Source organism: Pyxicephalus adspersus, chromosome Z (assembly GCF_032062135.1).
Source record: "Pyxicephalus adspersus chromosome Z, UCB_Pads_2.0, whole genome shotgun sequence".
Taxonomy (NCBI): domain Eukaryota; kingdom Metazoa; phylum Chordata; class Amphibia; order Anura; family Pyxicephalidae; genus Pyxicephalus; species Pyxicephalus adspersus.
In genome coordinates, this window is record NC_092871.1 from 14,449,874 (window position 1) to 14,475,188 (window position 25,315).

The 25,315-nt window shown below is 37.4% G+C and overlaps 1 protein-coding gene across 1 annotated transcript; it reads right to left on the bottom strand.

The window, feature by feature from the left end:
• Positions 1–317: 317 nt before the first annotated feature.
• Positions 318–25,018, bottom strand: LOC140343895 (cytochrome P450 2G1-like). The gene is made up of 9 exons (XM_072430797.1): positions 24,941–25,018; positions 10,333–10,492; positions 9,311–9,454; positions 7,364–7,524; positions 4,091–4,267; positions 3,172–3,313; positions 2,846–3,033; positions 1,223–1,364; positions 318–778 (listed from the first exon to the last, which is right to left on the bottom strand). The coding sequence occupies exons 1-9, from the start codon at positions 25,016–25,018 to the stop codon at positions 597–599; spliced, it is 1,374 nt and encodes a 457-aa protein (XP_072286898.1). The 3' UTR covers positions 318–596.
• Positions 25,019–25,315: the final 297 nt, after the last annotated feature.

The window sequence follows — 25,315 nt, forward strand, 5'->3', positions numbered from 1 at the left end:
TTTTGTAAGGAATGATCAAAGATTAGGTTTCCTGAACACAAAGCATCAATTCACAATGCTAAGATCATAATTTGTCATTTTTTTTTCAACATGATAAATCTAATTGATCCTGTTCTCTTCAGCTCTTTATACAGACAAATCTAAAATTTCTTATCCTGTGACCTTACCAATACCCCTGAAAACTGTTTGGATTTCTATTACAGAAAACACATCCAACATACACACACAAAATACTGTACCACTCACCTGCTCAAGAGCAGTGGAATTTTTTCTGGTGGAGCAATAATGATAATTCACAACACAATCATTCATTAGGTCTAGGGGTTTTTATTGAAGAAAAAAGCATAGACAGGAGACAGGAAGAGGGTGCAGAGTATTTCAGGTAATTCAACTCCCAATGTGGAGGGCTCCAGGCAACACAGACTGATAATTAAAAGTCTCCCCCCAGATAAAAGACTAGTTGTCCTAAAGCTAGATTCATTTCTTCTGTTAAGGTCATCTTGAGAAGCTCCCACAAAAGTATTTACCCTTACATTAGAGTCCTGATACTCTAATGCTCATTATAAATCACTTGGCTCTAGAAGAGTCAAAAAGATCTAGCGAGGGATAAATGACAGCTCATACTGTATTGGGGTGTTTAAGAACCCTGTAAACTTAGGAGCCAAATCATCTTCAGAAAATTCCCTATTAGAGGTCAATTTGAAGTTCTGCAGGATGGTAGTGAGAAAGATAAACAGCTCCATTCGGGCCACACCTTGTCCAGGACATGTTCTTTTTCCTGCAAAGACATTTTATTTCAGTTTCTGAATTCATATAGGAAATACACTATCCTAAAGCAGGCCACTGTACATGAGTTAGCTACGTCTCCCTTTCTTTTTAAAATATGTGTGGTCATCACTATACATTTATGAAAATTTAGTTAGGTTGTGATTAACTGACTACATTTCTACAATTAAAGTATATTAGAATACAATTATTTTTTTGACAGAGAGGCCTACAAGGTTGTTGCCCAATCAAGTCTCCAAAAAACCTAAACTCATGCAGCGTGAGTAGTAACAACCAACCTTTGGAGGCTCTGACGTAGTGTATCAAAAACAAACTGATTATTGCAAATATTGAGCAAATTAGAAATATCTTTGCCTGCTATTGGTATGTATATTACTTGTTTTCTTACACTGTGCCATACTAATCGCACCATCTGGTTATTTTTAGATAAACCCACCTGCAGAGAAAGGCATGTTAGCATCATTCTTTTTAAATTTGCCATTGTCATCCAGGAAATGGTTTGGATTGAACTTGTATGGAGTAGCAAACTGTGTTGGGTCACGGTGGACAGTGCAAAGCAGGAAGTAGACATTGGTGCCCTACAGGAAATACAATAAAATAAAAATGAAGGTGCACTCACAAGCCTGTGGACTTTCTTCTTTAAACCTATTAACTCCTGCTGCTAGATCACACACAGAAACTGCAGCAATAACTCCTTCTCTACCTATTGAATGCACTTGGCTATTGGAGAACAAATCTTTCTCTCTAAAACTGATTTTTTTAATTGGGTTCTACTAATTGGTTTTTACTTTTATAGTAAGTTGTTTCAATGTTCAATAACCCTTTAATATTACTACTGTAATGTAATGTGATTTACCAGACCTGCATTAACTAAGTGTTACACGTTTACAATTTAAAAATTGGCCTTTTCCCCCCTCCTCCCACCCACCTTATTTCTATATTATAGTCCCCAATTAATTTCCTAAAGCAACATTTACAGTACATCATCTCCTACATATTCTCATATAGATTGTTGGAACCCTCCTCCAGTTTCTATGTCACTCTCTTACTAAGCCTTAGAATATCATAGGATCATGTAAGTCCATTCTACCCCTTTTACAAATAAAAAGAATTATACACTAATCTGGCTTATGTTTAAAATAGAGTGATATTGACATATATCCATATGATTTCTATTATGCTTGGTATATCGTCATGGATGTTATGGATAACTACTATACAGTTATAGATGAAAATCTTGCTTTCTTACAAGGAAGCCAATACAGCAAAACACAGCAGGAGCCGAGATCCTCTCTCTTGCTAATGAATGATTAACATAATGATTAACACAATTTATCAGTGTTAAAAGCTTTAGTAAAGCTTACTGTATTTTTCACAAAAATTTTTTTTTTGCCATATGGCTTAATGACCAAGACCAACCAAACTATCAAAAAAGGCTGATTTGTGATGTCCCTTCACCATGGAATCCAACAAATTCAAAATAAAATGCAAGAAAAGGCTGTCATGAAAAATGTCTGCCATCTTAACCCACTTTGATGAAGGATCACAAATCGTCCGTCATGATCAAACAGTAACACCATCTCAATTGTCTGCATACTTGAGCAAACTCTCTTGGAGCTCAAGGAGTTGTAAATACTGGATGTGAAAGTGGAGAAGAATGAGAATAAGGAGGAACAGAAAGATCTGCCATTCTCCTAAACCTTACATGAGCTAAGAAGTGCCCTGTACAGCTCAAATGCCATCAGCCCAGAATGAAAAGCGTCTTTCCTTACGCATCTCTATTCATGGGACATATGGTGACCACCTTTTAATGAGAATGCACACCACCACCTACCTTGAAAAAGGCATATAGCTACAGTTATTGTTTACAATGGTTGCAAGCAGCTTTGATCCAGTTAAGATTGTGCACAGTAAACAGCAGCTGACCACTGTGCACTAGGAGCTAACTAATTAAAGCCATATTCAGTTCTATCAGACTTGAACATCGAATGTATGGGCAAATTGTAAAATTAAAAAAAAAAACCTTGATAATGCACACCTACATAATAATGTTTCCTACCTTGGGGATAGAATATCCTCTAAATAGTGTGTCTTTTGTGGTCATATGTGGCACATTGAAGGGGGCAATGTCACAAAACCTTTGCACCTCATGAATTACAGCCTGTGTGTATGGCATTTTCAGCTTGTCATCCATGTTTGGTATTCTGTCTCTTCCAACTACCCGATCAATTTCTTCATGAAGTTTAGCTGGCAGAAAAGAGAAACATTACAAAAAAGGAAAAAAAAACAATATTTTCATTTGAAGGGGATTAACTGCTATAAAAAAACTAATAACCATTACATATAACTAATTACCCATATTGTCTTCTCACAATATTGCCTTACCTTCTATTTCTGGATACTTTAAGAAGATAAGCAGTGCATGCCGTAGGGTACAGCTCAAAGTTTCAATTCCTGCCAAAAAGAGATTGTGGACTATACACATAAGATTTTTTCTAGTGAACTCTGTGTTGGGGTCATTCTTCTCCTATGGAGACCAAAAATTGAACAAATTATCAAGTAAGGTCTAATCAGCAAAAAGTCATTAGGAAAATTGGTGTTTTACATGCCATAGGATTTAGGGATTTTCCAAATCGGTGGATGGAATGAAGCCAAATTTTTTGCCAAATTTCCTATAACAATTTTTTTGTTTTGGGTATGCTTTAAAAAGTGGCATTTTTTGAACACAGTTCACAAAATTGCAGGAAAAGCACTAGAGGTGATCTAAAACTGACTTTAAATTTGTAAATTGGCTACCGATTTGTTCCTTTTCAACCCATGGACTCCTAGGGAGAGACATAAAAATCTTTACAAGACACTGTCACCTACCAATTGAATCAAAATGCCAGTGGATCGCAATAGTCCACCATTCCCAAAGGTATACATAGCCATCCATGCTTCCTCACCACCACAGTCCATTCTGGGTAAGTTCACACATCAGATGGCATGGGAGATTTCACTTGTACCCTCCACTATATGACGGTGTTTAGGCCTGGGGATCTTCCATGGTGGAAGGTAATATCTGGATGCTCTGCTGTATTAGACCAAAAGATTAAAGACTAATGGAGAAGTAGGGCAGAGAGGGAGCATGGATCAGCAACTATACAATTCCAGGGGAGGCTTTTAGGAGACAATGTCACTTTGCCCCAGGGTATTTCTGCATTTGAGGTTTGGAACATATAGGTCAGGATTACTCTAAAAGCATGGGATGAATTACTGTGTTTTATTATCCTGATTATCAAACAAGACATGCATATATTTATACCTTTTCTATCTTGATTAAGAAGCAATCAACAAAATGTCTTGGCTTGCTGGGTTCCAAAGTCTGCTGGCAGGATTTCACTATTTTAGTGACAAATTCAGCTAATTCTTCTGAAAGTGTGATTACTTTGTGGTGGGGTCCAGGAATGCAGTTCATTAATGTTGGGAGAATGCTATGAACCTGTATAATAATAAAATATGCATTCAATATTTGTCCATGACCTACTTTATAAAGCTAGCTTGATCTTACTGGATGGGGTGGGGTGCCGGGGTGATTCTCAATACAAGGCTGCATCGAGTCTTAGTTCTAAAGTGTTCATGTGTATAAATGTGGAAGTAAGTGTGAGGAAGTAAGTAAACAGGTAGACAGTGGAATAGCAGTTGATATAGTGTACGTGGACTTTGCAAAAGCATTTGACACTGTACCCCACAGACGGGTAATATGCAAGTTAGGGTCAATAGGTTTAGAAAATGTAATCTATAAATGGATAGAGAACTGGCTTAAAGATCGCATCCAGAGAGTTGTAATTAATGATTCATACTCTGAATGGTCTAAGGTTATTAGTAGTGTACCCCAGGGTTCAGTGTTGAGACCTTTACTGTTTAACATCTTAATAAATGATATAGAGTTTGGGATTAATAAAATTACCATTTCTGTGTTTGCAGATGACACCAAACTATGTAATGGAATTAAGTCTATACAGGATGTCTATATTCTACAAGCAGACCTAGATGTACTGTTTATTTGGGTAGCAAGTGACATTTAATTTTTAGAAATATAAAGTTATGCACTTGGGGTCTAACAACATGCATGCTTCATACTGTCTAGGGGGAATACACTTGGGGGAGTCAGAACTGGAAAGGGATCTGGTGGTTCTGGTAGATCAATAACATCAATAACAATTAATAACATTAATAACATCATGCAATGCCAAGCTGCAATATCTAAAACTAGCAAAGTACTTTCTTGTATTAAAAGAAGAATAGACTGCAGAGATGGAGACATAATCCTGCCCCTGTACAAAGCATTGGTCAGACCACATCTGGAATATACAGTCCAGTTTTGGGCACCAGTTCACAAAAAAGACATTGTTGAATTGGAGAGAATGCAGAGAAGGCCAACTAAACTAATAAAAGGAATGGAGGAGCTCAGCTATGAGGAGAGATTAGCTGAACTGAATCTATTCTCTCTTGAGAAGAGACGTTTAAGAGGGATATAATCATCCTGTATAAATATATAAACGGTCCATATAGAGAACTCTCTTCCCCATTATTCACTTTGAGATCGATACAAAGAACAAGAGGGCAGTCTTTGCGTTTGGAGGAAAAGAAGTTTAAGCTCCGGATAAGGAAGGCATTCTTCACTGTAAGGTCTGTGAAAATGTGGAATCAGCTCCCTCAGGAAGTAGTTTCAGCAACTTCTATAGATTGTTTTAAGAAAAAGCTGGAATCTTTTCTAGAAGGACAGAATATAACTGGGTATTAAGGCTTTAAAGTAAAGACAACAGAGACTGTTGGTCCAGGGAACATCTGATTGCCCGACAAGGAAGGAACTCTTTTTCCCTGTTGGAGCAAATCATACCAGGGTTTTTTGTTTTTTTTTTGCTTTCGTCTGGATCAATGTCTATAGGGTTTTTATCTGGGATATGTTTATCTCCCTAATGGTTAAACTTAATGGACATATGTCTTTTTTCAACAGAACTATATAACTATGTGAAAAGTGTGAATGTGAAAGCTTTACTTAAAAATGGATATCACATAAATTGCTTGGGGACCTCTGTAAGGGGTTGCAGATTATTTTAGCATTCAATAAATTATAATGTACTTACATATGTTCTTAGATTTTTCACTAGCTTTAGATCCTTCTTCTGGTCCATGCTGCTAGTATTCCTTGCTCACCATTTTGGCTCAACCATTTAGTAAGGGGTCTTTTTTTGCATTCAGGCAATGTTTCTGAACTAGTGCCAACTCCCTGCCCCCTTCCTATTACATTTTGCAATCCTGTGCTTCTGTGACACTAGTATTCTTTCCTGCTCCTGTGTTCCATGTCCTGCTTATTGATTTTCTAGTGACAAACTCATGTTTGTTTCTGATCTCTACCTTAATATGACCTTTTCCTGATTTTGCATTTATCTGTAGACTTGGTAATTTGCTGTATGGCAGACATCTTTAACTTTTCAACATTACATACCATGTGCTGTAGAACCTATTATCCACTATGTGGACCTGTCCTACCTGACAAATGTCTAGTCTTTCTTGAGGGCAGCAGCATTCTGTTCACTCCCCTTCCTAGCTTCTAATGATGGTGCAGATGATTAATAACAAGCTGTCACCTTGGACGTTTCTCTCAACTCAAGAGAAGCCAAGCTACTTTCCTGTTCAGTGGACCCTTTACTGCAGTCTACATGTGCCCCAGCAGTAGATTGCTTCATCCTAATATGTAGACCCATCATGCCAAATATATCCAGATGTCAGCTGGCATACTGCACACACACCCAGTTTCTTCCTCCTACCTCCATAAGCCATGTCTAAAGTCATTTTGGGCCTCCCATGGCTCTAAATTTACCCCTCTGTGTTGAATAGGTCCTTTTCTTGGTTGCTCATCAGGGACCCTCTTCTGCTGTTGATCTCTGAGGCTGCTTGCTGTGTTCTGGATTATTACATAGACTTCTAAAATATTTTCATGGAATGCAATGCAGACCAATAACCATTGCTTCATCCTCATTACTGAGCCATCAACCAAATCGGGGGCTCTTCATCAAAACTCAAGTCATGTCAAAATATATTGCTAAGCTTTATTTGCAAATCCTCTTCTCCTGCTGGGGCAGGATTTCTTTTTGTTTACAAGAAAGTTACACATTTACAGTCCTGTATAGAATACCACATTCTAAATGCTTTTCATTATCTAGAAAGTCTTTATGGTGCATGTAATGCAAATATTGGGCTTAATTTATTAAACCCCTCCAAGACACTTTCATCAGTGAACCTGGGTGATCCAGCAAATCTGTAATGGAATTAATAAAGTCATTTGGTATTTGTTAGCAAATGTTTTCAATCCTGGACAGATCCATTCCAGGTTTTTTGAATCAATCAGCTTGTTAAAAGTGTATCCTCTCCAGTCTTGGAGATGAGTGATGAGTGACACAGCAAACCTGGAATGAAATAATTTCCTATTTGCTTTGTTTGTTATGTAAATGTTTTGAACCTTAGACCATATTTGTAATGTGAATTTTATTTATGGTAATTTACACAATGGTCAACTTTTTTTACAAATTACCTGACAACAGGGAGAGCTGGCAAGCCAAAAAATCTCTTTCACAATATAAAGAAGTTTTGAGAATTTTGCATCTGAATAGTCATAACGATCTCCAAACAAGATTGAACAGAGAATATTGGAAAAGGCTTGCATAACATGTTTTGAAGGGTTTAAAGGGCGTCCTAAAAGAAACAATTTCCTTGTTAGATTGTGGGCTCCATGAAGCTTTTTGAAGCATTACAGCCTTTATTTGGAACATAATACTTATGGGGATAAATGAGATGGGTGAGAAATTTATTTTGAAAAACATTTTCATGACATAGCATATTTTCATAGAAATAGGGTCACCAACTCTTTTAGGGTCTCTTTATAAATGCTTTATCCCAGGAATCATATAACATTAATCATACTTAACATATTACATACTGTAATTTGGATCAAAAAACAAGTTCAAAATGAGGATTGGAACAGCAGCAGTTCAATTTCGAAACCCACTGCCTCCTGGTATGCAACGCCACATAAATTGGGTTATTTGTATTGGGTATTTGTCAATGGCTTTCTTAGTATGTGACGATCTCACTCATGCACGATGAATGTGCAGTGAGTGGGAATGAGCGATGAATGTGCAGTGAGTCGGAATGAGCGAGATTTTTAAATTCGCTCTCACAGCGAATCTGGCTTTTCCCGCTTACTGAACATGTAAGCAAGATCAGCCTTGTGAATTTGTCCGTCGAATTCAGATTTTTCGGACCTGAGTAGTCTGTCTTCTTGGATCGAGATTCTCTATCCAAAAACACAGGAGTCCCACGGCTGTGCTCATGAATGAATGCAGCCATGGGAATCATCCCATGGCTGCATTCATTCATGAGCACAGCCGCAGGACTCACAATGACAGGAGGAATACCGCGAATGTGCTTATCAATGAATGCAGCCGTGGGAATAATCCTGTAATGATTCCCATGGCTGCAATTATTCATGAGCACTGCCACTCAAGCGTCATCAGAATTTTCCTCTCCTCAGCCAATCACAGAGCACTAGAGGTGACGAATGGGGAGACTTGTCCTCATTTAACCTCTAGTGCCCGCGGATCACACACTGACAGGAGGATTCCCACGGCTGTGCACATGAATGAATGCAGCCGTGGGAATCATCCTGTAATTTCCCTGAACATATTGATGGGTCAGCAAAATGAGTTTGATGAAATTTTGCGGACCCTTCAGAAGTTCGAGGAAATTTTCGCGAGATTAGCAGAGGCCTTCTTGCTCATCCCTAGCAGTGAGTGCTCAGTGAAATCTTCGCTCACAGTGAATAAAATCATATACTTTCTTTCCCTGGATATAAAAGTCCCTTTCAATTAAGTAAAACCAAAACATGGCAATACCATTTATAACAGACACTCACAGAGAGTTACTCAAAGAGCTCAGCAATAAACAAAGTGTGATGTGTCATGCAGGCTCTACTCAATGTATTTCACTAACAAAATCACCACAATAAAGCTTGCATGAGTATGAAATAGTAAGTAGAATCTGTGTGACATGTGACACAATTTTAAAGTTTAAAGTGGTGGAATTGCAACTCCCAATTTACAAGTAGAGAACAAATCAGTGGACATTATGAACCTTTATTGGACTTATACAAACACTGTTGGGTATAAAATTATTACCCAACACAGCACCAAACAAGGTTTCTTGAAGTCACCTTCTTAATCACTCTGCAATAGAATATTACGTGATAACCCTCCAGGGAAAATAATTTTGTTGTTGAAAATCAGCATCTTTTTGGGTACAGCTGAACCAAACGGAATGTACAATGTTTTGAAATTTTTTTTGTTTTGGACATTTGACCTTGACAATAAATATGTGTAACACAAATTAAGTTACCCCTTTTCTTTTTTTCCGCACTATGTTCTTTTTGTAAAATAACAACCAGATTAGTTAGTAAGGATAATGAACATAAGTTTCTGCTTACCTTGACACTTCCTAAGTTCTTGTACCACACATCGAACCTCTTCCTGAATCTTCCACTCCATGTTTCCAAATCCAAAATCTCTTAAGGTTTTAAATGTGAAAGTACGCATTATTCTCCAACGTTCTCCATTAGACATACTAATACCTGTAGAGGAAAAAAAAAAGTTCTTGACTAATGCAAACTCCAAATATAATATCTAAGGCTGGCCATATAAATTGTAATGTGATTGTATAACTGTGTACAATATTGTATAGATCTGTACTGCAGATCAAACAGGGTGCCTGCTCCTGTGAATATGTACCTGTTACCCGGACAAGAGAAAAATAACCCTTCAACCACCTATACATATAGGTATAGGAAAATAAGGCTTTGTTCTGCAAGAATTAAGTACAATGTTTGTCATTTTATCATCCATATTTAGCATTAAAAATCTTGACCACAATTTTAAACCCATTTCCCTAGAGCCTACTGGTTCCTCCTCAAATTTTTACAGACTCCTATAATTTATACTACATCTCAGCCAAAATAGTAAGTCCAGTAACAAAGTGAAGAAATCTTTTTTTCTCTATTCCTTAATGTTTAATAATATTATTTTTTTTTTGTCACCAATTACTCCTTTATATTTTTATAGCAAGTTGTATCGTTGTATTGTATGTGGTCAAAAGGGATGTGAAGATGCAGTATTGTAGTGTTTGACTGCTTTTCTGACTTTCACATCTTTAGTAACGGTTGACAGGTGTTGGATGGTGCTTGCCTACATTTGTTGGATTTCTGTACTCTTTTTGGGTTCTCCTAGAGCTGATTGAAGTCTTAAGCATTAGGCCTTTTACAAAAAATTGAGTTTAAAATATCAACTGCTAGCTGATGATTATTAGAAATATGGTAATATGCATTATCCCTTATTTTCCTGACTGTTACCTGAAATGTTAATTTTATACTATTAGTCCTGACTATAGTAAATACTAAAAATATATACAAAACCACTATGCATTCCCTTAATCATTTTTGTTTTTATTTCTTACCATATCCTTTGGTTATTTCACCAACTGGCAGTTCTCCTCGAGCTCCAAAGTCATCATTTTGATCAACGAGTGCTTCCTTTACAGCTTCATAGCCACAAATCACAATGTTGGGGGCTGAACCAAAGTACAGGGTGTACACGGAGCCATACTGTTCATGTAACTATAGCGCAAATGAATTGCAATAATTTTTTTTATGATAGGAAACAAGTTCACATTTGGTATACACAAAGAAACATATTATTAACCAGGGCTATCCAACTCTTTTCCTGGGGGGTAAGATCTTCGCACATTTTTAATATTTCGCTTGCAGACAGCAGTTCATTTGGTAAGGTTTGGTTTGCAAAGAGTCAGAAAAGGACCATATGAAAATCCTGGCCTGTATGTGGCCCTCTAGGACTGTAGTTAGACAGTTCTAATGTAAAGCATTGCAATGTTGGAGTCTTTGTATATTAACAAAAAATACTTTCTAAAAAATAGTGCTAATATGAACAAAAGGAAAAAAAAATAATAAAAGAAAACCTTGACAGGAATAAAGAAATAGGAATCGTCCTGAGAATGGCGATTTAAGGAGCTAATCTCCTAAACACCAGTTGTCCCACCAACCTTTTCCAATCCTTTAAAGTACATTTTTACCTGACTGCCAACACTAATTTTGCCATGACCAAATGGGAAAGGACAGTGTCACCCATCAGCCTATGTCCACTATGAAACTGTACAATTACAAGAAGAGTTCCTAAAGTTATTTTTGATCTTACATAAGAACATATAGTTACCAGAACTATGACAGCAATGGCTAGCCATGAGAGGCTTTTAGAGAATCAGGATACTTTATTAGATGCTGCAGAAGGTCAGATACAACCCACCTTGTTTCATTGCTAATGGCAATCCAGATTTTTTTGGGCTTTTCTCCCTGTTCCTGACCTTTCTTTTTCATCTGATAATTTTTTTTTCAATATGGAAGCTTAGAAAACCTTCCTATTTTTAAAAAGATATGTACATATCCCTTCCAGTACCCTCTCACTAGTCATGATTATTATTATTAATTATTATTATTATTATTAATAATATTAAACAGGATTTATATAGCGCCAACATATTATGCAGCGCTGTACATTAAATAGGGATTGCAAATGACAGACTTGCAAATGACAGACTAATACAGACAGTGATACAGGAGGAGAGGACCCTGCCCCGAAGAGCTTACAATCTAGTAGGTGGGGGAATTTCATACACAAAAGGATGGGAGATATGTAGTGTGGGAAGTAGTGATGGTTTCAAATGACAGAAGAAGCCGGGTAGGCAGTTGACCATAATTCAATTCAACCTAAAGTTAAATTTGACTTTTGAGCTGATTTTATTAAAATTTTTAAATATTAATGAAGAATTTTTAGTTTTGGGTTACTTTTCAGTCTGTAAATAAGTACTAATGGGCAACATCAGATGAACCAAAATGTAAAACTCTGACGTTTTTTTCACCAAAATTGATGGTTTTGTCTGAGGAACCAGTCAAGAACAGGCAAAGGTCAGTAACAGAAAACCACTTAAGAATCTCTCCAGCACAGATAAGCCCAGCAGACGCTACTCCAGGCACAGATGACTAGATGCAGAGAGGCTGTAAAGCCCCAGCAGCCAATGACAGCATGGGATTACACAGGAACCACTCTTCTAATCAGCTTCACACAGCTCCAATCCCATTCAGCTTTGCAGCCTCAATGCAGAGGTTGCTGAGGGAAAAACCCCAGCTGCAGAGAAACCGGGATGCTGCAACCTTCAGGGCTCTGTCCTGAAACCCCTGTGCTATAGCAAGAGCAGTCGCCGGAGGGTATAGGCAGCATGCACCCTCCTGTGGTATGGCATCGCATAGGATCGTAGGCCCAAAGAGCACCTCCTAACAGCTAAAAATTAATTTGTTTTCCGATATTAAATCAGAAAGAGAAATACCAGGATGACAAGTCCATGTGGCCACTCTTTAAAATTTGTGCCCTGGAAAAAGAGTGGAGCAAAGTATGGACAACTTCCAGAGTAACAAAATTTTTTTTATTTTTTTTAATGTAACACTTTAATGATCAGGGCATACCTATCTTTTAAGATGGACCATTAGTTACTAGTTACTTGTTTGTTCTGATCCTCTTGTAGATAAAACTATATATATATCACTATGATAAATCTAATCTATTCAAACATTATGTAACATACCTATTGTGCAATGCAAGTATTACGGTACATATTTTGGATATTAATGTGTCCCATGGGTGAAATACATTAAAACATACATCATTCCCAGATAGAATCTAAGTGGTGTGTGATTACATTGGAGCAACACCCCAAATTCAACATAGATAGTAACAAGGATTTTGTAGTGGAATTAATAAACAAATTTCACTAAAATATAAAATATATTTTATTATTTAAAATACAGTAAGAACAATACATAAAATAATTACAAAATTTGACATGCAAAGATTTACCAAACTTATCTTGTAATTCCTATAATAATGATTGCCCATTGAGGCTACCACATAATTAGGATTCTCACATTCAGATTATTCACATTCTTTCTCAACGCGCTTCACAGAAACTAGTCTGTTTATTCAGGAAGGTAGGGGGTACATATTCTACATAATAGAGAATATAACAGGTATATATTGGTGTATATCCAAAAACATCAAAACTTAAAGAACTTATATTACTAAAGCATAGTTGTCATATATATTTTTATACTGTCATTAAACCATATCAAATTCATTTGCCATCAAACAACAGAGATAACATCTTAGTTAATAATGTTAGTTATTTTCATCTGCAGATTATACACTAAATGGAACAACCAGGTAATATGGTATTATTACAACATACATTAAAACATACGCATTAATATTTAGATATTGCCTCATATAAACAATAAGCATAATAAAAACTAAACTGTGTTACGTCACTAAAAGTTCATAGTTAGTGAATACTGAAGGATCCATGGCTGTGGAGCTATGGTTCATATATTGTAACATGTCATTAGAAAAACTGGTCATGTTACCGAGTCTGGCTTCACTGGGAATCCACGTATTTGGATTGCTTTATTCAGTGCTTTATAGAGTATGAATATGATCTTCTGCTGCCATTATTCTTGAGAAAGCAAGGTATTTTTGCTGTGAAACACATCAAAAACAAGTTGATTCCAGTAAATAACAACATGTGGAGAGATTGCAAATGAGTGACCAAAAAACTTGGGAGCCTGTGTTCTAAATAGTATTTGGATTAATTCGTAGTTATCAATAGCAACCATATGTTACACGAATGTTCATCAGATATATGTCTTTGCAAAAAGATTTGGATATAAGGATAACTCTGACTCCTGGAAATCAGAATACAGACATCAGTGTCTTTCTTTTTAGGTACCTTTTACCGTCCCTTTGCTGTAAATAATCTTTATATATCCTAACTTCTAAGACACCTCAAACAGAGCACATTCTACAGCCACAGAAAATGAAGATGTTGCAGAGTGGATAAACCAGCCCTGGTCGACTAAATTTGACTTCTTACCAGACAGCCAAAACTTGAAACTTAAACCAGCTTCTTCCACTTCCTCCCATGGAACATCGAACACTCTCTGAAGCTGCCCACAAGGAGCACTTTCAGGAATTATTTCACCTTTCCAGGGGCTGAAAGCATGTAGCCTCTTTCCTTTTTGGAGAAACAATGACACAGGGGCAAAAAATATTTCCTTTTGGAAAAACCAGACTGCCATCTGCCCCATCTGTGCAAGAAGAGAAGAGAAGAAGCAGGCCCCCTCCCTACAACCAGCCTCTTGTGTTGCGGGTGTGTAAGGAGCTTATTTGGAATATGGAATCCCTCTTTTATAAGCAGACCCCCAGATATCTACCCCCTCACCTTGGGGAGTGATCACAGGCATACATAGTACCCCTTACTCATTCCCAGAAATAACCACAACCGGACTGTTTACAAATAAGAAAAAAACTCTTTATTGTCCTTATTGTCCCTATATTGTGAAAACTTATTTCATAATAAATAAATTATTATTAGTTCATTAAATTGTATCTTTTGAACATTGTGTCTGCTTCTAGTTCAGTTTGTAGTTAGCAAATAAATAGTTTTTATCACCTGTTACCTAGCTTACTCGTGATGCCCTGCTGAGTGAATTTATTAGCGGAGTCACTTGATACATTACTTAATTTGCTTATGTTGACATAAAACCAGGATGTTTTCCTTCAACTTCTGTGTGAGAACTGTGGCCTGGCAATAAAGGATAAATGATGAAACCTAAAAATCCTAAAGGTGCTAAGCCACCTTCAAGTGACAAGTACCTAGCTTGCCTATTGTTCTTGGTAACCAGATACTCATTTGTAATAATTATTTTTTCCAGAACCTTTTCACAGTGAACCTCGTCTGTGTTGTATTTATAAAATTGTTCACTGTCATCACGCCTTTTTGGGAAGCTTCTAAAGTTTTTGGGCATCATGACAGTCTGGAATTACAGAAATATATTTATAGGCCAGTTGTGGAGAGGAAAGAAGGGTAACTGTAGAGTGTTGGGAGAAGGTGATTTCTGGTTTTTTGAAAAAAATGTTTGTGCTACTAAAACTTCTAGCAAATAATTCTTTATAGTGACAACTAATTACTAAACAGATGGAAAAATGGCTCCCTGTGGTGCACTGTACACAAACAGCACATGGTAACATTTTAATCTCATACAGGTGTGGCATTGGGTGATCATAGAAGATTTGCTACTTGTGTAGTTTGCACTATAGGGAACAATTTGTTTCATCTGTTTAGCAGTCATTTCCCTTATTGTTGATTAAATTTGAACTTACACTGTACCTGGGACTCAAATAAAAGTGGGAAGGGCAATTTTTTTCTTCAATTTGCAGATGAGAAGTGTCCTTACTGAATTATTAGGCACACATTGCGGCCTAATTTATGAATGCTCTCCAAGGCTGGAGAGGATACACTTTCATTAGTGAAGCTGGTGATCTGGCAAACCTGGAATGGATTTTTTCAAAGTCACTTGCTATTTGCAACCAATTGTATTGGATTCTTGACCAGATCCATTCCAGGTTTGCCAGCTTCACTGATAAAAAGGTATTGGAGCCTTGGAGAGCTGTCATAAATTAGGCCCACATAATCAAATCATAAAGCTAAGATTATGATTGCCATCAGTTATTTTCAACCTGACAAAACTAATAACTGATTCTGCCCCCTCCAGCTCTTTATACAGACAATTTATTCATTCGTATCTTGTAACCTCGCCAGCACACCTGAGGACTTTTTTAAGGACTTCTACTACAGGAAACACATCCAACGTGCACACATAGCACAAACAATTGTTTAGAAAATGGTATTTGCAACAATTTTAATATGATTGGTATAATAAAATAAATGTTTTGTATATATTTTCACAGTAAAATATATTCCTATCATTTTCATAAGTCTCTGTTTTCTTTTTTTAATTTGTTTATGTATTATGGACCTGGGATGTGGAATAACATCAGGCAGTTTAGTATAGTTAATCATATATGTACTAAAAACTAGTTAGCTTGAAGAAGAGGCATATTCAGTTCTATTAGAACAGACATGTACAAATGTTTGGGCACATTGCAAAATTCAAAAACAACACTATTGGTAATACACAATCATAATTATATAATTCCTACCTTCCTGAGATATGATATTCTCTAAATATTGTATCCATCATATGTGGCACATTGAAGAGTATATTATCACTAAACCCATGCAACTTTTGGATTACAGCCTGTATGGCATATTAAGCTTGTCATCCATGTTTGGCATTCTGTCTTGTCCAATTACCCGATCAATTTCTTCATGATGCTTAGCACCATGAAGAAATTGACCCATTCCTCTTCCACCATGGGAGTGCACTAATCACTAACCCAGCACCGCCATGAGAAGGTTGGGATACAGCACTAATTTTAGTAAGTTAGCCCACCCAAGGGCTGAAAATAACTTTTTCCACACCCCTGCTTATGCTCATAGTTGTTTTCACTTGCACAACAATAAAGTACATTTAAACAAAAAAAAAAAAAGGAAATCAAGAGAAGAGATCCCACCAAAGGATCCTCTAAGGGGCATAGGAAAATGAATTTACATTCAGATATCACTGACTGTTTCTATATAAAATGAATACAGCTGTGATTTTTTACCTTTGTGTCATCTCATTACATTACTTACCATGCACGTCTTGATATTTTAGGAAGATAAGCAGTGCATGCCGCCAGGTGCTGCTTAAAATTTAATATCCTGCTAGGAGCTGGTTGTGGACTATACACAGGAGAATTTTCATAGTGAACTCTGTGTTTGTGTCATCTTTCTCCTGTAGTGACAAAAGTGACACCTTCAACTATTGGAGGACAAATCTAACAGGGGCTAATCAGCAAAAAGTGAGAGGTGATTTTTTTGTTTCATATACTACAGGTTTTTGGGTTTATGCAGATTCACCATTACATAAGATAGCCAGGGAAGGATGCCAAATTTCCTACGAGCAAAACTGTTGGCTGTAATGAGTTTCAATTTTTAGTTTTGGGTTAGTGCTTAAAAAGTAGTGTTGTTTGAACAGTTTTGTATATTTGCAAAAAAAAAAAAAAACAATACAAGTTGTCTAAAACTGACTTTAACATCTTAAACTGCCACCATATGCTGAGCAACAACCTACAGAGTACTTAGGGAGAGACAAAATCTTACAATACACTGTCACCTCTTTCTGGAAACAGTGACAGTGTATTATTATTATTATATTAATTTATTAATGTCACCTCTTTCTGGAAACAGTGACAGTGTATTATTATTATTATATTAATTTATTAATGTCACCTCTTTCTGGAAACAGTGACAGTGTATTATTATTATTATATTAATTTATTAATGTCACCTCTTTCTGGAAACAGTGACAGTGTATTATTATTATTATATTAATTTATTAATATTAATGATACTATCTTAGTTAGTATTTATATAGTGCCAGCATATTACGCAGTGCTTTACTCCATAGTCATGTCATTAGCTGTCTTTCAAAGGTGCTCACAATCTAATGTCCCTATCCTAGTCATATGCCCTTACCACTGTCTAAGGTCAATTTGGGAGAGGGGAAGCCACTTAATCTAATTGCATGTTTTTGAAATGTGGGAGGAAACCAGAGTACTGGGAGGAAACCCATTCAAACACGGGGAGAACCTGCACACTCCATGCAGATAGTGTCTTAACCAAGATTAGTACCTCGGACCTATCGTTGCAGAGGTGCTAAGGTCAGAGTGCTAAGGACTAAGCCACTGCTCTGTATTACAGCATATTATATTAGTTCACTGTCCTTCCAGATAAAACTAACCATCCATGCTTCCTCACCACCTTCCCACTGCCACAGTCCACCCTGAGTAATTTCTCAAATCAGATGGTGTTAAAGTTTACTCAGGTGAATGATATCACTGCTCCCCCCCCCCCTAAACCGAACAGGTGTGGTTCTGGGGATTTTCGATGGGGGAAGTTGTTACTTATATACTCCACTATATTAGAGCCAGATGTCACGCACAGAGAGACAGGACCGCTAGAGGGTGCTACATCTTGCACGGAGGTAGTGTGAGCCCTGAGAAGGGCCAAGGTGCAAAGTCTAAGCACTAACCAGGTTTTCTCCAGAGCCTCTAATGGTGAGGATGTTGCGCCGCTGGTTACTGCCAGGTTGCAATCCTTGGGCACACTCAGGTGGGGAAAACACGGTCCCAAATCACAATGCCGAAGGATAATCGAGGAAGACCAGCAATCCAGGGGACAGACACCAGTGACACAGGGGCCATTGCAGGCACAGGGAATACCGGAGACACTGGAAACAACAGGATGCACGGGTGACACAGGGATATCCACTGACAGACAGGAACACTGGAACAGCACAGCGAGTTGGCTGGGAACTAACAGAATGGACAACGAGGGGTTGACGCAGGAGCTGGACATAGGAAACACTGAATTAAGAACCAAGTGAACAGGAACTAGCTCAATAGAACTAGGGGCTTGGCACAATGAAGACACATTGCACAAACACATAGTGTAGTTTGTGAGCTAGCTAAATTCAAATTGGACTTTAATGCTAAGTGCAATAAAAGCTTTAAATATGTTGGTGCTAAAAGATCCTGTGTATTGAATATAATAATAATAATAATATTAATAATATTATTAGGTTTAGGTTGAATTACAGTAAAATCAAGGGGCTGGGTTCTGTAGCGCAGAGTCTTTAGGGAGAAGGGATAAGCTGCAAAGTTTTCAAGGAGTTTTGTTTTTAGTTTTGCGGTTAGTAAATAAATAAGGATGTGCAATGACAGATGTAAAGCCCCTGAACATAGTATTGGCACCAGAATTTCTGGGAACCAGTGAGAACTATGGGATCATGTGCCAAAAGAAAAAAAATCATGTCCCTAAGGAAAAAGAAAAAATCATGTTTCAAAGCATTTTTACATACAATGTAAATAAATAAATCATGTATTAAATGGCTGTAGGAAGTCTTAAAAATGTAGTGCTTTTCTATTTAAAAGTAATACTAACAAAAAGACTGTGATGTGCCCCTGCCCTCCACTAATATTAGCCTCTTGATTGCTATATAAGCATGTTTTGACCCGTTTACCAACATTTATTTACTATAGGTTCTCTTGGCCCCCGAAACAATTTTGGAGTCAATAGGATTCTTTGGAAAAACTTGTATTCATGTATCCGAAAGTTGTGTATAACAAGCATTTTCCAGCGTGACAATGATCTAAAACAGTGGTCCCCAACCTTTTGCAGCTCGCAGACCACTGAATCTACAAAGAGAAGAAACTTCCCCCTGAGTGAAGTCATAATGCCAGAACCCACCCACCCACAGGTCTGAGCCTGCGATGGGAGAGTGGGTGGGTTGTGTCCAGAGACACACGTTGCCCACTGCTCTGAGCCTGCCCCCTGGCTCTGGCTTGTGCGCACCCCCCAAGTGGGGTCCTTTTCCTAACCCTGCTGGGGGGTGCACTGGCCAGAGCCACGGACCACCACTGGTCTCCGTGCTCTTGTGGCCTACGCGTTAGATGGGACCGGGGCCTAAGGACCCTTGATCTAAAACAACAAGACCAAATTAGCTTTCATTTACTACAATAAAAAAGTAATGGTGTTGGAGTGACCATCACCGTCTTCTGATCTCAGTATGATTAGTAAACAACATTTGATGGTGTCCGAGCCCACCAAGGTGGATAATGTCACTGTTTTTTTCGTGTCATCTTACACCTGACTACCCCTGGTAAATTGAGAGGTTGTGCAGAGTTGTGGGTGAGGAACATTATACTCGTACATCAGCTTTTACATCCATAAACATTTTATTTAGAAATTGCAAATAAATGTGATCATGCAGGTAGATTTTATATGCTGGAATAAGAATTATTTTTTTCAAGCGCTGAAAGTACAAGTAGGTTTTCAAGGCAACTTATCCTAAGGCTACAGTTACGTAATGTGCAAAAAATTAAGAACAAGCTTACTGCTTTAATTAAATATTTTCAAGTTGTTTCACAAGAGTTAAAGTCCTGGAGAATTGCCACTATCACACCTGTGCTTGTGTAAAAAATGATCTTAGTTCTTTGCAATTGGTGGGAAGTATGTCAGTCAAATAAATAGCTCTTGGCTTATTATATGTTGTCTATACTAACAGTGAGATTCATCCGCCATCAGGGTCGGATTTATACTGTATGTTCCCATAGGCCAGATAGCTTTTGCTGCCAACCCCTCCCCCCACCCCCAACCACACCAAAACACATTGTGGAAGAGAGAGGAGAGGGGCTGCGTAATATGTTGGCGCTATATAAATCCTGTTTATTATTATTAATAATAATAATAATAATAATAATGATAAGGGGAACAAGAAGAATGGCAATGGTTATGGAGAAAAAAGAGAAAGTGAGGAGAGATATAGTGGGGAGAGAGGGAGAAATGAGAAAGAGACAGGGAGATGGAAGGAGAGAAAGGGAGGTAGAGAAAGAGGGAAGGGAGAGGAAAGAGAGAATCAAATACGTAGAAAGAGAGAGAGGGAAAGAACAGAATGAAGGTAAGGGTGTGAAATAGAGAAGGAAAGAGAGTGGAGGAGAGGAGAAAGAATGAAGAGATAAGACAAAGGGATAGTAGAGAGAGAGAGACAAATAACAGTAGAGTGAAAAGAGGGAGAGGGGACAGAGTGAGAAAAGAGAGAGAAAGAGTCATAATGAGGGGAAAAGGGAGAGAAAGAGAGAACTAAAGAAGGGGGAGCAAGAGAGGCGAGAGAGAGAGAGAGAGAGAGAGAATGGGGAGGAGAAGGAGTGGAGAGGAGAGAACGGAAGGAGGTAGAGAGGGATGGAGAAAAAAGGAAGGTGAGAGAGTAGGGAAGAGAGAGGAGACAGACAGCGAGATGGTAAAGAGAACATACAGGAAGAAGGGAAAAGGGAGAAGGGGGAAGAGAGGGAGAGTTACAAGGGGGAGAGAACAGAAGGGCGAGAAAGAGAGCGACAGAGAGGAGAGGGGAAAGAAAAAGGCAGGGAGAGAGGAGAAAGAGGGTGTAAAAAGATGTAGAACAAAACAAAAAGAGAAGTTTACCCTTCAATACATATGTCACCCTGAACAGATCTTTGCACTGCATGTGATATTAGCAGAATCACTTTTATTTTGTGATTCCTGTTATTGTAGAGTTTGTTGGGCAGCAGCAGAAGATCCCGGTCTATGTGGCCTACTGCAAAATCTGGCCTTGTCTGATGTCATTCCTGACTCCTAAGATTTGTGGCTGTCAGGAACCGCTGATGTATTATCAGAAACCTCTGATGTATTATCCAAAAACTAAAACATTTGACAGAATTCCGAAATACAGGAAGAGATACACTTTGCTGCAGAGGTGATTGGCAGTCCACAAAGCACACCATAGCAGAAAGTGGTTGTTGATACATGAAATGTGGGGCATAGATTAAACAGGGTCTAAGCATTCACATATTCCTTTTATCCAGGAGAGTGTCTAAGTTATGCATATAAAACTGATTATTATGCCGGTTTACTCATAAAAAGAATACTGTTGTGGTAATAAATATTTTTAAGGCGTATGTAGTGTGCAGCACAGCTTACAGAGTAGAGTGGTCAGTATCATGTAACAGGCAGCATATTGAAATAGATGTCCTATTTATGGATGTTTTTAGAAATGAATTAAAATTGTTTTAGTACTAGTAGACAAAAACATGTTGGAAATTCTAGCACTCTGCATTTATTTATAGCTGGATTTTTTGACACATTGGGCCTGATTTATTAAAGCTCTCCTAGGCTGGACAGGATACACTTTCATCAGTGAAGGTGGGTGATCCAGCAAACCTGGAGTAAATCTGGTCGAGGATTCAAAACAATTGCTTGAAAATAGAAAATGACTTTCAAGAAACCCATTCCAGGTTTGCTGGATCACCCAGCTTCACTAATGAAAGTGTATCCTCTCCAGCCTTGGAGAGCTTTAATGAATCAGGCCCATTATATCATGTAGAATTCACAAATGGCCAGTATTGGAATTTTACGACAGCACTGGAATTCTGGCAGGACTTGTATTATTTGCTATTATGAGACATTTTTGTTTAAGCTACATAAACACATCAGATGATTGTTGTCTGAGATGAACAGTAGTGCTTGTCTTGGGTGAAAATCTTATGTGTGATACCCTGGGGGGATGGGATGACCAATCAGAAAGGATCACTACCCCCCCCCCCTCACCCCCCCACACACACACACACACACTCCCCTTTCAATAGAATAAAATGGTAACTAAATATTAGACCCCCATTAGATACTCAAGTTGCAGTAAGCACAAAAGACCTGTCTGATCATAATTTTTAAAGACGGTTTACTTTTGCTTTAAAACGAAGACTCATTCTGCCATCTAATGGATAATTATCAAAAGAGAACAGCGGTCACAATATTAAATGTTGCTTCCAGGAAATTTACTGACAAATCTAAGTTAATGACTTGGAAAGTACAGAAGCTGATCAACATAACGATAGAGAACTAACATTTGTAGAAGTGGTCACCAATGACTTCCATGCTTTCTTACTACAGGTTTCCTTTAAAGTAAAGTTACAATCTGGCAAAGCATACAATAGGAATGTGTCTCCAAACCTGGAATAGATTTCTTAATAATTTTTGGTATTATTAACAGGTACCTACTGTTCCCCAGACTTACATGTGCACCCGCATCACTCGGTATAAATGCATACTATCGAGTGGTTAAATATGACCCCAAGCCACATAATGAGAACCAAGTTACTAGCATTTTTAGAAGGGGACAAACCATCAGAAGCAACCTGTTTTATGCTAAGCTTTATGTTTTTTTATCTTACTGAAATAGTTCACAACATACTTAAAGTGGACCTAAACTGAGTTTTGCAACTTGTGCTTACAAGTTTTACAACCCATAGTTATACGGCTCTGGCTGTGTATTGAAATCAACAAATTTGAGTGGAAAATAGTGGGGGAATTAAATATAGACAAGCAATGACCTATCAACTCATGGGTGCATAAATCATTAGTGGGAATGGTGTTGCATGATGGTGAGCGCTATTGCTCACAGACCAAGGCACACTGACATTTGGAGTGGGTGGGGGAAGGGAGTAAAACCTTGGGGTCATAGTCATTTCTACTGCACCACACACATTATGGAGCCTTTCACACACACAATGGTCATGTACCTTTTTATATATGCTTGCTGACGCAGCCAACACCAATGGGAAGAGGACACCTTTCACTAAAAACTGAGTTAGTTTATATTTTACTTCTTTTTTGAGTTAAGGTCTGCTTCACACTAAACTATACATTTCTATTTTGTTAGATAGATAGATGTCCAATTAGTCACCACTAGCCTCACTGTGCAATTAACTGATTAACAGTTTGCCTTCCATATTATTGTTATTAATGTATAGACATTATCAGGTCATTTTCATTAAATCACTACATTTTTGTATTATTTATAGTTATATTAGAAGAAGTGTAGAGTTCCATACTGAATATGTTCATGAGTATTGTTTTAGAAGGTGTATATGTATGTGTATATTTGGTTTTATGAAACTCTAAAAAAAAAAAGTCATTAGCCTTTTTCAGTATGTTGTGGATCATCACAAAAGAACAAAGCAAGTGTTTATATATCTTTTTTTTTTTAGAAAAAATGATGATATTAGATAAATTGAATTAAAATTTTATTTTTTATTTAGAATCATATACAGAGCAACTAAGATTATTTTTTCTGATGAAGCTGTAATAGGCGAATCAGGTTAAGCATACAACCTTGTCTTTCTGTAGGAGAATTGTCACAAAGTCTGTATACTTAAAAAAAATGTTGTGATGTATGTTAACCAATATGGTTGTTTTTATTGATAATTAAGAAAAAATATAATTGATGAATTTTAAACTAAAAAAACTAAAAAAGCACATGCCACATGCCAACATGCCAACATATTTAAAAAGTTTTTTTTCATGGTTCATATTCTTGTGTACACTGTGACAGGTGTTTCTATGGTTCTATCTCATTTATTTCGTTTTCATTATGTGCTCAGGTATTGCTGAGCATGACATTAGTGAGATCTAACATTATGTTTTTTTTTTTTATAAACATGTGCAGAAAATGGCACATGGTTATGCAAAGTGACAATGACATTACTGATCGCATTTTTTTTAGTTACATGAGCAAATATCACCAGGAAAGCTCAAGTCTATAATGTATTACTACTTTAGCTTAAACTCTATTTAATAAAAGAAATGTTACTTTTAAATTATTTTTTTAAATGCATTTCTTTAATTAAAGTGTAAATATACTATCAATCCATTGAATCAATCTGGGAAGCTGTAAACAGGCCAAACAACAATTGAAACAATTGTAAAGTTGATTGACAACAGTAATCCTTTGCACGTCATATGTGACTCCATTTAATCTTACATAATTATGAATAAACAAGGTAATCTCCCACCACACTGAATAATAGTATACTATAATTAATTATTATGTACTAACTTTGGTATTTACCAAATTCTTTCACTAAACACTGATCTTCCTCTTGTATTCTTCCACACAATGCTTTTATTTCCAAACCTAAAACTTCTCAGCATTGTATTTGTAAAAGTCCTTATAATCCACCGTTCCCCCTTGCTCAGGCTAAGTCTTGTGTAGGAAAATTGGATTTGGGTTAATATAACATCAATTCTGCTTGATCACACCCTCACAAGCAGAACTAAACTGAATACAGGTAGTCCCCTGAGTTCAACATATGGACAAATTCCTACATAGGAACAGAGTTTCCCTGCTCATTCATGTGAAGGTCGGAGGCTTAACATAGGGGAGAGGGTGGTTCGCATGACTTGCAGAAGAAGTCTTTTGCTGTTCTGCAAACTCTTTTAACTCTTTAGTGAACTCACAATGAGGATTTTTACAGTAACTGACACCACTCTACCTAATAATATGTTGAGACAAAAATCTATCCTAATTGCATTCATTTAAATAATGTACCTGTTCCGCCTTAAATATAATTTCAACAAGAACAAACCTACAGTCCCTATCTTGTATGTAACCCTGGGACAACCTGTATAAAAAAATCACACTAACCTTTAATTCTGAAGAACCCTCAGTCTCGCTGGAGATGTCCTCAATCAGGTCCCGCACCGTCCTGGGGCTCGCCTTCATCGCGCCGGACGCCATCATCTTTCCCCGTCTCTTCCCTTCTTCTGGGTATGTCACCAAATCCCGCACTGCACAGGGCCAGGGCCTGGTGACTTAGCCTGCTGTAAAAGGTAAAGTGAAAATGGCATCTCTTTCTCCTCTATATAGACAAATGCTGGCATGAATGAAAGGAGCAGCCAGGAGCCTCCTGGGACAGACAGAATGGAAGGGTCTTTTTTTCTATTTTTTGTTTTTAATAGTGTTGCAGTAAAAAAAAAATATATATTTTTACTTTATTGGTATTATATTTACTTTATAAAG